Raw genomic sequence first — 12440 nt, 5'->3', positions numbered from 1 at the left:
TCCTGCTCTCCGTGTCCTGTGTCCCTTCTCTGCAAGCCTGACTCTCTGGGTTTCACGCTGCGGCGGTGGAAACTTTGGACACCGGGAGGGACTGTAGCCAGCCGGCTGAATCCTTTCTTCAGCACTCAGAGTGGCAGGGCATTGCCGCAGCGGAGATTTAAGCTGGAGACTGAGGCTGGGGGTCCTGAAGGCAGAGTCAGCTGAAGGGGAAAGTCCCCCTACCTCAGGCTGAGGTGGTAGGTGCCTGCATTTACTTATGGCGAGCCTTCTGCAGAGCTACCTGTCTGTGATAGTGAGTCTCCTCTCCTCGGGGACCTCCCAGCTGAAGGGCTTAGGCTGATAGAGCCCAGGCAAGCCTGTCTCTTCTCCGAAGGCCAAGGAGAGGTAAGGCCAGCAAGCCCTAGTGAGGGGCATGAGAAGGGAGCTGCGACCACCTGAACTTACGGATCCCTCAGAGCATGCGCTAGTACTGTCTGTGAGAACTTGTCTGTTTTCCCCAAGACACAGGGACCTAGACACACCGTCGGTGATGCTGACAGCCATACATACCCCGGCACTCACTCACACAGCCAGGAAGATGCAGGGGGCTGGAATGAGTCACCAGCCTAGGCAAATAGCCCACAAGTTGCTGAAGTCAACTAGACGAGAGCTGCCCTAGCGGCTGATAGAATCTGCATCTGCCGGCACCTGGATGACTGATTCACTGCAGGGGTGCTGGGAACCTTGGTTGCTGCTAAGAACAGGAAAAGCAGCATCGTGTGATGGCTGTTAGAGCAGATTTCAGAGCACGGCTTCTCCTGGACAACTCCAGGTTGCAGCTCATGGCCTCAGCCAGCTTTCCCTGCTCCCTACACCCCCTACCAAGGGCCTCACAGGTTGGAGAAGGGTACAGGATAAAACAATGGTAAAGAAAAATCCAAAGACGATGGCAGGAGAACAGGGCAGGGGGCTGGACTGGACCACGTTTCCTCTCTGCCACACAAGCCTGTGTTTAAGCTCCCCATGAGTTCTATCTTGCTTCAGGAAGTTTCACAGGTTAATAATGGCGACGGGCTGTACCAGAAAGGGTTAGACCCCGGTGGTGGTGAGGTCAACAGGTTAAAGTCAGGGTAGGTCAGAGAAGCAAACCCACCTCAGGGATAGCCTGCGGTGCTACGTTTTCTGCATCAACCCCATGACATTCTGTGGCAGTGGGCTCTGCAGATGCCTGTGGCGTTAATGGGCTGTGAACAGAGGTGCCTGGGCCTGATTCACAGCTGGTGTTAGCACTGGAGGCAGGACTCAATGGATTCTGGTCTCAGGCTCCCTACTCATGCCTGCGGTGGGGCGGGGGGGCTATAAACGCCAGAATCTATCACCAAGCCCAAGCTTCCAAAACCCATGTGTCAGGCCCCCAAGTCGTGAGAGTGGCTGAAAATCAGAGACTGTCCCAGGCTAAGTTGTTGACAGAGGAGGTCTGGGAACTAATTGATACATTAAACAATGACTGGTTCACACCCCCGAGGGACACAGCTATATTGAGCTACATTTCAAGTGTAAGCCAGCCCTAAGCCAGCATTGCAGCTTTTTATTGCAGCTCAGCTGGCACCCAAAGGTGCCAGCAGAGCCCAGAACTGAGCTCCCCATCTGCAGGCTGCCAGCCTGCTGGGAGGGGTTGCAAGGTGGAAGGGGTTACAAGGGCTTTGCAGGACAGGATTAGAATTCCAGAGGACACTGGCAAATGGGAGCATTGGTCTGAAATCAATCAGAGGAAAATCAAGAAAGATGAGCACACAGGAAGGACACACCAGAAGCATAACTATAAAAGGGGGATGCTTGTGTAGGGGGTAGCGCAGCTGAACAGGCTTGGCAGCTATAGTGGATCTCAAGTTGAACACGAGTCAACAGTGTGATGCAGTAGCAAAAAAAAGGCTAATATGGGGTACATGAACAACGGTGTTGTATGTAAGAGGCAGGAGGTAATTGTCCTGCTCTACTCAGTCCTGGCAGGTAGTGCTCCACAGGAGTACCAGGCCGAATTCTGGGTGCCACGCTAATAAGGTGACCATCCGTCCCGTTTTGGCAGGGACAGCCCCAGGAAGGCATCCCAGTTTATTTTAACAAAGCGGCTAATTGCTCCATATTCAGCTGCTACCCGGTTTCTGGTTCCACATGGCTTGAGGAAGCCGGGACCATCGCCAGTGGAGCTGACGTCCTGTTCCCAGCATCCCCAGGCATGGGGCAGCCGGCATCTGCAGATGCTCCCCTCAGCTGGGAAGCCCGGCTTCCCGCCCCCCCAGCAAGGTGGCAGCACCCACAGGGCAGCCACCACCTGAGTGGGGTGACCACTCCACCCATTTTGGCCTGCACGGTTGTATTTCAGGCACCTGGAAGGTGTCGTCCCGACCCCCAGAGTGCCCCGTGTTTGGCGATATGGTCACCCTCCACACGTTAGGCAAGATATAGACGAATTGGAGAGAATCTAAAGGAGAACAACAAAAATGAAGAAAGGTCTAGAAAATGCGAATTGGGAAGTAAGGTAAGAGAAATTTCAGGAAAGAAGGCTGAGGGGGAACCTGAGAACAGTTTTCAAGTATTGAATAGTAACAGAGAGGTGGCCGTGTTAGCCTGTACTCCAACAAAACAAAGCAGCAGACATGTAGCCCTTTAAAGACTAACAAAATGATTTATTTGCTGATGAGCTTTCGTGGGACAGACCCACTTCTTCAGATCAATTTCATTTCCAATACAGACTGACATTTATAAGTACAGAGGACCAAAAAGAGAGGAAAAAAAAGATCTCAGACAGAACAATTAACACCCCCCACAACCTCTCACCCCCTTCCTTCAGTCCTATTTGATTTGTCAGTTTTTATTGCATTTTTCCCCCCTTTTTGGTCCTCTGTACTTACAAATGTCAGTCTGTATTAGAAATGAAATTGATCTGAAGAAGTGGGTCTGTCCCACGAAAGCTCATCACCAAATAAATCATTTTGTTAGTCTGTAAAGCACTACATTTCTCCTGCTGCTTACTCTTCAAATACATTAAGGGCTGTTAGAAAGACGACAGGGATCAGTTAGTCTCTATGTCTGCAGAAGATGGGTTTAATCTGCAGCAAGGGAGATTTAAGTTAACTATTAGGAAAAACTTGCAAACAATCAAGGGCATTAAGCTCTAGGACAGGCTTCCAAGGCAGGTTGTAAAACCCCATCCTTGGAGGTTTTAATGAAGTTGAACAAACACCTGCCAAGGATGGGCTCGGTTTACTTGGCCCTGTCACAGCTTGGCAGCTGAACTTGATGGCTTCTCAAGGTCCTGTCCAGCCCCACATTTCTATGATTCTACAGTCTGTCTGTGGCATTGCACCCCTTCCTATCGGGTCTAACGTGACCCTCGGGCTGAAACACTGAAGGGTGAGGGGCGAATGGCAGCCAGAAGGCTTCCGGGGGCTGAGCAAGAGAGACGTGCACCCCCAGAGTGGAACAGGAAACAAAGGGAAATCACTCTTCTAACGGAGGTGAGGAAAGGAGATGGGACAAGAGACCTGTTGGTGGGACGACCAGTGGGAAGAACGGGGTTATTGTTTTTACCCAGAGGAGCGTAACTGCAGATGGGCTGGATTTCTCCCCTAGGAGCCAATGCCTTTCTGTGCCAGAGATCAGATCCCCAGGATGCAGAAGGGTGGCGGGGGGCTCCAGGGAGTTGGGACTGTGCAGATTGGTATGGGCTGGAGGTGGCAGGACCCCCTCCCCTCGACATTCACTTATGCTTGTCCTATGGGAAATGCTTGTGGGACAGAGGAAGGGAGAAAGGTGCAGCAACAGCTGGGGTTCACCCCTCCCCAAACCCTTTCAATACCAATGTGCTGTGATGGCGATGGTGCACTGGGGGACACCCATTGTGCCTGCCTAGACTGTAAGCTTCTCAGGGCAGGGAGCTCTTTTCCTGCGTGCCTGTAACACCCCTGCCCCCACGCGGCCCAGTAGCAAACTTCCCTCTGGAGAGCAGGGCTCAGCCACCTGCTCCAGCCAGCCTGCCTCCCCTGCACTGCGTTCTCACTGCACACAGCCGCACTCTGCATCTCTCCTTTCCTGCTTTCACTCTCCTCCACTCCCACTCATTCCTTCTCCCTCTCCTGCTCGCCCTCCGTCACCATCTGTCACAGCCGCCCCCTCATTCTCCTTCCCTCCCTCCCTCCCTCCATCATAACCACTGTGACACTCCCCTCTTCTCCTCCTCCCTCCCCTACCATTCACTCTCTCTTTCTCTCTCATTCTCATGATCGCGTCTTCCCCCCACCCCCGACCTCGCACCTCCCAAGGCTGTTCTGATTGGCTGGTGGGATCATTCCCGGGAGTAACTGACACACTTGATCTACCTCACCCCCTCTGCCAAGCCCCCACTTCAGCTGATGGAGTGCTGGAGAGGAGAGGCCCAGCTCCACTGAGCAGTGCTGGCAGCTGGGTCTGGTCCCTGCAGCAGGTAAGCCCTGGAGACCAGATGGGAAAGTGCGATCAGGCAGAGGTGGCAGTGCTGGAAGAAGGCAGAAAAGTCCCACCACCTCTGGAGCTGCAGAAGAGATGAGGGTAGCAGATACCTCTGGAGAGAAGTGTGACAAGGAATTCCAGCCCCACAAAGGACACAAACTACACAGGGATTCCATTGCTCGGGCATTTCTTCAAAGGGGAAGGAACAATATGACACATATTCTCCCGGCGCATGGAGGAACATGTAAATCCCATTGACGTGTAAGTACCAGGCAATCTGCCTCCTCTTTCCATCCTCTCCTCCAGGCGCTGTCATGGGCAGAAGTTGGTTCTGCAGCCAGCACAGAACCTGCTGCCTCCCCTGCCCCATTCTGTCCTCACAGAGTGGAGTGCCGGTGATGGCCATGGCAAGGCCACGCAGGGCAGGGGCTGAGGAAGTCAGGAACTGGAGTAGGAATGAACGGGTGCCGGTGAGGTGGGTGGGATACAGAAGGTGCAGGGTTTGAGGGGGATGCTATGCACATTGTTTCAGGGAATTCTAGGTGGGTTTCTCATCAATTACAAAGCTGGTCTATGTTTGGCTGGTTCCTCCTTCTGCTCCCCACACCCCCTTTTCTCCCTCTGTTTCCCACTGACAAAGTGTGGGATGGGGTGGCGGGGAGGTTCCTTATTCCTACAGACTTTGGATTTCTTGATTAAAGATAGCAATTGACATTGAACTTGTGAACACCCCCCACCTCCCTGGGACCCCAACCCGTAAGCACAAACACACTCCTGCCATTGTTGTCAGTGATTTGCATTCCTGCAGCACCTCCAGGCCCTGTCCGGCACCACAGAGCAAAAAGTCCCTGTCCCAAAGTCAGCCAAGTAACCAGGGTCTTGATCCTGCTCCCAGGCATCTCCCAATAGTTTGGGTCCACCATTGGGTCCACCACATCTGCACCCCTATCCCAGAGGTCCAGCCCCAGCAAGGCTCACATGAGATGCTGTGCCTGCCGTCTGGGCACTCACTCAGATCCTTTGCTTCTACTTGCTGCTCTGTATGGGAGGTACATTTCATTACTCCTTACTTCCGGCCTTCAGCCTAGCCCAAGTCTCTGCGTACGTCTATACAGCACACCAAGACTGGGCTCTCACTCAGGTTGGAACCCAAGTCTCCTTCCATCCACACATCAATCAGCTTGCCCCAAGCCAGTGAGCATTCAGCACCTGGCTGGAGCTGAGCCGGAGGCCCACTGTGACTCAGGCCCAAGCCCTGTCGTTGTGTAGCATGGAGGCAGGTCAAGCTGCAGACCCAAGCCAGGAGGCATGAGTAATGCAGTATGGATGCGTTAGCGTGGCTGTGCAACTCGGGCTCAGGGATTGTAAACCCAGGCTTACAATGCAGTGCGGCTGCTCAAGTGCAGGTGTGGAAAGCTTGAGACCACAATCCAAGCTCCCACGGATCTGGGCTTTACCATGCAGTGGACAGACCTTCTATCATACTACCTGGCCCCATAAGCCCTAACTCTAACCTTAACCCTGCTGCTCTGCTGAAAAACTGAACACCTATGTACTTTACTGAGCAGGTTCTGGGAAAGCTCAAAGTATAGAAGTTAGAATTTGGAAAGGATCAGATCACAGAACCTCAGGATTAGAAGGGACAACAAGGATCACCTAGTGTAACCCCTTGCCATGATGCAGGATGTGTTTAATATTCAGCCCATCTTCCGCAGACATTGCAGAGTGGTCCCTAGCAGTGTATTTTCAAGGCTTTGCCTGCCTCCTATTAAACAGCCCAAGTGATGGGGCTTTCATCGTAGTGTTATTCTACAGCCAATGGACTTCACTGTCAGGAAACCTTTCTGGTTATGCACCCTGAATTTCCCATGGCTCAGCTTCATTCCATTACGTCCTCCTTGGACTTTCCTGCACAATCCAGCTCCTTGGGCATTTCCTCTCCATCCCCGTCAGAAACGAGCAGCTCATTCAAGGCAGATAAGAAGGACAAAGTAAAGATGTCTCACTTGTGTTTGGCAGAGACTCATGGCAAAGGATGCCCGTTGGAATGTGGGTACAAGCAGAAGGTGTGCAGCGTGGAAGGCATGGTAGTGGCCAGAGGAGGTGTCTCTGTGGGCACCTCAGAACACATTCCCATACTATAAGAACCCACCACGAACCTCAGACTCTGCCTGAGGCTTCCAGAAATGTGAGTAATTTGAGGGGAGAGTGTAGATTTTTAAACTGTTGCATGTCTTGTATGGTTTGAAAAACACCATGAGGGAAAACAGTTCTCAGTGTATTTCTGAGCTGCTGGAGGTGTCCGGGACTGGAAATCATGTCCTATGAAATTCCCAGCCCTTGTTACTAGGGAAAAGAAGCTCGGCTAAGCTTTGAAATGTTGAGGGGGTCTCCTGCCCAAACTCTTAGGTGAGACTGAGAGGGAAGATGCTGCCTAGTCCGAGGTTAAGCATCCCTCCCTTTCCACGTAAGCCCCCTTCTCACCCTGCCACATATGGCTGTTTGCTGCACTAGACAGGCAGTGGGGTCAATACGCCAGGCAGTGACAAAGGCATGAGACTCTCTTTAAAATTTCAGAAGGGCCTTTCTAGATCCATGCTTACCCAAGAGCTTTGCAGCCATGCCACCATAAGCTCCCCCAGCCTAGCTTGAGGCACGGGGCTGTGTCTCTAAGTTTTGCCCAGGTTGTGCTGATGGCCGCAGCCCTGCCCCAGAGAGGTGACAAATGAGAATCCTGTCCCTTCTGCTCCCTGTTCTATCTCTGTTAATGTCGGTGGAGAGCTGGCAGATGCACGGAGGCCTGTTTGTTCAGGGTTCATGCTGAGCAAGGGAGTGCCGTTTCCATGCCAAAGCTTGCTGCAATGGGCGATTGGGCAGCAAAAGATTAAGAGGACTTGAAGTTTGCTTTGGTGCTAGGGAGTGGCAAGGCAGGGACTGCCCCTTCCATTAGCAGCCTGGATTTGAGCAGGCTGGGTGGTGCTGGGGAGTAGAGAGAGAAAGAGCAGGTGGTTTCTGACTGTATAACTCCATCTGCCTCCAATGGGAATGTTATAAATTCTCCATCTCCTCTTGCCTTCATAGGCAGGGATGAAGCAAACCTACTTCCCCCTCTGCCAGGGCACTCAGCCAAGCCTCTGACATTTGCTCAGGACTTCCTGGGGATTTCTCAGCCGCAGCAGTGAGGGGTGGCCACTAATGTCACGGCGACTTACAGATCCAGTCCAGTTGCCCAGCAGCAGTGATGATGCAGAGAGCAGACAGGCAGCAGAGAGGCTAGGTCTGGGTAGGGTGGCTGCACTGAGGGACCCTCCTGTGGAGCTTTTTCCCAGGATGTAAAGAAAAAACATGCTCCCGGGCTACACAAAGAAGGTTCAGCATACACGAGAATTGGGCCCCCCTGAAATTAAGACCACTGTGCCCTGAGCTGTTTTCAATAGCAAACAGAGGCCTGCGATGGCACCCATGGGCCCTCACCCTGGGAAGTCCCTTCCAGTTGGTCTGACATTCTCCCAGTGCTACAGACGCTCCAGAATTTGAATCCTGCCCCTATCTCCTTCCCACCCATGTCTCTGCCCTCGTGCCCTTACGCCTGCTGTCCTACATGTGGCTTGTTTGGCTCTGGTTTTCACAGTGTAAATACCTTTCTTCTTCATCTCCTCCTGCCTCCAACTTTCCAGCTGATCTTCCGCCCCAACCTTCCTCTGCCATGGACTCTTCTGGTTTCACCCTCCCCACCACTGTGGCTTCGGAGGAGGGTAACACCTCCACCAGCTGGACCAGTTCTATCCCGGGGAACATATCCACAGCTGCCAGCCCCGGCTTGGATGTCAGCGGAATCCTCATCCCCCTGGTCTACCTCATTGTCTGTGTGGTCGGGCTGGTTGGGAACTCCCTGGTCATCTACGTGGTCCTGCACCACTCGGTGAGCGAGTCGGTGACCAACGTCTACATTTTCAACCTGGCACTGGCGGACGAACTCTTCATGCTGGGGTTGCCCTTCCTGGCTGCGCAGAATGCGCTGTCCTATTGGCCCTTCGGCTCCTTCATGTGCCGCCTGGTGATGGCCGTGGACGCCATCAACCAGTTCACTAGCATCTTCTGCCTGACCGTGATGAGCGTCGACCGCTACCTGGCCGTGGTCCACCCAGGGAAATCCTTAAAGTGGCGGACGGCCCGGGTGGCCAAAGCTGTCAGTGCCACCGTGTGGGTGCTGTCGTCAGTGGTGGTGCTGCCGGTGGTGGTGTTCTCCAATGTGCCCCTGGGGATGAGCACCTGCCACATCCAGTGGCCTGAGCCAGCCTCCATGTGGAGAACTGGCTTTATCATCTACACGGCCGCGCTGGGCTTCTTTGGCCCCCTGCTGGTGATCTGCCTCTGCTACCTGCTCATCCTCGTCAAGGTCCGATCTTCCGGTAGGAGGGTGCGGGCCCTTTCGTCCAAGCGCAAGCGCTCCGAGCGCAGAGTCACTCGCATGGTGGTGACCGTGGTGGCCGTCTTCGTGCTCTGCTGGCTGCCCTTCTATGTGCTCAACATCATCAACGTGGTCTGCCCGCTGCCTGAGGAGCCCTCTCTCTTCGGGGTCTACTTCCTCGTCGTGGTGCTGCCCTACGCCAACAGCTGCGCCAACCCCATCATCTACGGCTTCCTCTCCTGCCGCTTCAAGCAGGGCTTCCGCAGGGCCCTCATGAGGCCGTCCCGCCGCGTGCAGAGCCAGGAGGTGGTGGCACGTCCCCCGGAGAAGACTGAAGATGAAGAGGAGGAGGAGGAGGAGGAGGAGGAAGAGGAGGAGGTAGAGGAGAATGGGGTCAGCAAGATTGCCCAGAATGGCAATGGCAGACAGGAGCGTCCCCTGACCAGTGGAGCAGCAGGAGGCAGTGAGCAGAAGCCGCTCCCAGAGGAGCCTGGGAGCTGTGATAAACCCAGTGCGCTGCACATCAGTTATCTATAGTGAATGGAAAGGAGGGGTGCTGTCCCTCTGTCCCCTGGACACTCCAACCTAGTGGGAGCTGCGGGCAGGGAGGCAGCGTGGCCCAACACACCACCTGAAGATGGGGAGAGCTTGAGGAGTGCGTGGAAGGGCAGAGCGCTGCCTGCGACGTCAGAAATTTCTTTGCGGGGGAGAAGGGCACCAACATCTGGGTGGGGCTTGAATCGGGGACCAGATAAGGGAGTGTGGTGGGGTGGGGGAGCTTCAGAGAGGATCCAGCACTGAATCCCCCTACAACCAACACAGAATATGGCTGCTAATTATTCTCATGTCCTTACTGCCCAAGATGTCCCAGTGTCCATGGGAACCATACTCCCTGAAGCAGGACATTCTCTCTGTCCCAACACTTACTGCCTGTGCCCCTAGAGCTGTCCTTCTGCCCCTGCAGCTGCTCTAGGATCCCTTGGGGGCAGCTCCTCACCTCCTGACACCATCCCAATTGCACATGAAACATCCTGGCTCTTCAAAGGATTCTCATGGCCCAGGTGCAGACAGGTCGGATGGGGCTGGTTGAGGGTGGAGAGGCAGTCTGAGACATACCCTTCGTCATCTCTAGATCCCAGGGGTTTCAGGGTCTTGGATGGATGATGGGAGGAGACCAGGACACCATGGGTTGGGGGTAAGACTTTCTGCAAGCTGTAATTTCTAGCCTCTTCCTCCATCTTATGGTGAATAAACATAAAGAGGACTCCATGAGCAGTTTCAAAGGCCCAGTCTGTGCGCGAGTACGATTGTGCTGGGAGGACGAGGGTGAGTGTGTGAGACACAGGAGTGCCTAGCATCCAGGGCAGCTACGCGGCAGCGAGGGGAGGAATTTTTGTGACTATGGTAATGCTTGCACAGGTGTTTGGTAGACAGCTGTGCGTGTGCCTGAACACGTGTATTTACAGGGGTTTGGGACTGGTGTGTGTATGTGAGATGCTTGGACAGGTGTTGGGATTGATTTTGCCTCTGTGGGTGTGGCCGTGCAGGTGTGGGGGGTTGATTTGGCTGGGGTGTGCCTGGGGTGTCCAGGCAGGGGTGACTAGGCGTGAAGGTGGATTTGCCTGCATATATGTCGCGGAGACATGATGGCATATAGGAGGTGTGTGAGAGCATCTCTCCCTCTGCCTTGCTCCTTTCCTGCAGGCTCTGAGAAATGCCTCTCCCTATACCTTGAACTTTTCTATAAATGCTGTTGCTAAGCTACGGCAATCAGCAAGAGCAACTTTAATCCAGAGCCTTCAGTAGGGTTCCGGGCAACCTTCCTCCAGGGGCCCTGAGGGGACACTGCGGGAGGGGGTTGAAGACGAACCAAAAGGAGAAAGTGCTCCAAGAGCCAAGGAAGACTCCTGGGAGGTACGAAAACCGTGGCACTCTGAGGCAGTAACGCTTCTCAGCTCAAAGGCCATCTCTGAAAAGGGGATGGGGGTGAGATTAGCTGGGGCTAGTTGTGTTGCCTTAGGGAGAAGCCAAGGAACTAAACCCCCAGAAGGAGATTGGAAGCAAACTGCCAAAGTTAAAAAGGTAGCGGGGGCAGCAGAGAAAGGAGGCTTTACTGGTGAGATCAGCAGCACAACGCAATCACATCCCTGAGGAGACGGGAGAAGCAAATTCACTCCAAATTAGTATGTGGCTAAAAGAGAACTGATTGGTCAGAGAAGGGAAACTGAGCCCAGGGAAAGCACCCAGGATTGGGTGAGGTGTGTACTAGGGCTGGGCCACTGCTGGACTACCAAGGATGGGTAATGACCCCGCTGTCCTGGGGCTGCGCTGTCTGTGATTGGGGATGGGGTTGGGGTGGATCTCCAGATCCTATGGTCCCAGCACTGGCCTTGCTGTGAGTAAGAGCCCTCCCCAGACGCACCTTTCTCCTCCCTGAACCTGGCGTCGTGGCACCCGACAATCCACAAGTGATGGCAAATCCTCACAAATCCCCTTTTCTGATTCCTGAAGCATCCCCCCGCCCCTTGTGGCAGCCATTGCACATCTTGCTTCGGGGAAATGCGCTCCTTTCTCTGGGCTGAAAAAGGGGAACACGTGGAGGAACATCATGGGATGCGAGTGCCTCAGTCATGGATCTCTTGCCTCATAAGTCACTCACTGAGGTGGCTCTTCATGTTTCCTCCTTTCTCCTATCCCTCAGGAGGCTCAATCCGTGTGGACTCTCAGGAAGTCTAGAGCAGGAGCACATCCACAGTAGCTAGCTAGGGTGACCATCTGGCCCGTTTGTGGTGGGACAGCCCGTATTTCAGGCACCAGAAGGGCACCCTGACTTATTTTAGTGCAGGGGACTGGACTCAATGGCCTCCCAAGGTCCCTTCCAGTCCTATAAGGGGTGTGTGTGTGTGTGTGTGTGTGTGTGTGTTTTAACAAAGGGGCTAATTGGCCCGTATTTGGCTCCCTGCTGGTGTGTGGGCACAGCTGCTGGATGGAGAACACGGGGAGAGCACATTCTCACCTGCTCTCTGGCCACACCAGAGGGAGCCATCAGGGGCCCTGCAGAGGGGGAGGTATGGGGGCGCGGGGGTGGCTGCCTCCTCCTCTCTGGTTCCCTGAGGTGCGGGGAAGCCAGGAGCCCACCCCTGTGGCTGCCGCCTGGTTGCCAGCTCCCCACTCCTTTGGGAAGCTGGGAGGAGCACCAGAGTGGCTGCCGCCTCCATCCCAGTGCCCCGAGGCATGGGACAGGCAGGAAGGTCAGCCAGGGCGGCAGCCCTTGGCAGCCACAGGTGGGGAGACCCCCGCCCCATATCTCCCCGTCCTGTATTTGGGATAGGAAAATATGGTTACCCTATAGCTAGGGCAAAAAGACCATTCATAGAATCATAGAATCCTAGGGCTGGAAGGGACCTCAGGAGATCATTGAGTCCAGTTCCCTGCCCAGAGCAGGATCAACTCCAACTAAGTCAGCCCAGCCAGGACTTTGCCAAGCCGGGACTAAAAACCTGGAGGGATGGAGATTCCACCACTTCTCTCGGTAACTCATTCCAGTGCTTCATTGCTCTTT

At 54.2% G+C, this 12440-nt stretch overlaps 1 protein-coding gene across 1 annotated transcript; it reads left to right on the top strand.

Moving 5' to 3' along the window:
• Positions 1–4469: 4469 nt before the first annotated feature.
• Positions 4470–10105, top strand: SSTR3 (somatostatin receptor 3). The gene is made up of 3 exons (XM_074983872.1): positions 4470–4728; positions 6487–6655; positions 8145–10105. The coding sequence occupies exon 3, from the start codon at positions 8174–8176 to the stop codon at positions 9413–9415; it is 1242 nt and encodes a 413-aa protein (XP_074839973.1). The 5' UTR covers positions 4470–4728; positions 6487–6655; positions 8145–8173; the 3' UTR covers positions 9416–10105.
• Positions 10106–12440: the final 2335 nt, after the last annotated feature.

Source organism: Carettochelys insculpta, chromosome 1 (assembly GCF_033958435.1).
Source record: "Carettochelys insculpta isolate YL-2023 chromosome 1, ASM3395843v1, whole genome shotgun sequence".
Classification (NCBI taxonomy): domain Eukaryota; kingdom Metazoa; phylum Chordata; order Testudines; family Carettochelyidae; genus Carettochelys; species Carettochelys insculpta.
This window is presented reverse-complemented; position numbering and strand designations above follow the sequence as displayed.

What these genes read in the sequence shown, in the direction of transcription:
- SSTR3 (XM_074983872.1), top strand. Translation starts at nt 8,174, where the DNA reads ATGGACTCTTCTGGTTTCACCCTCCCCACCACTGTGGCTTCGGAGGAG.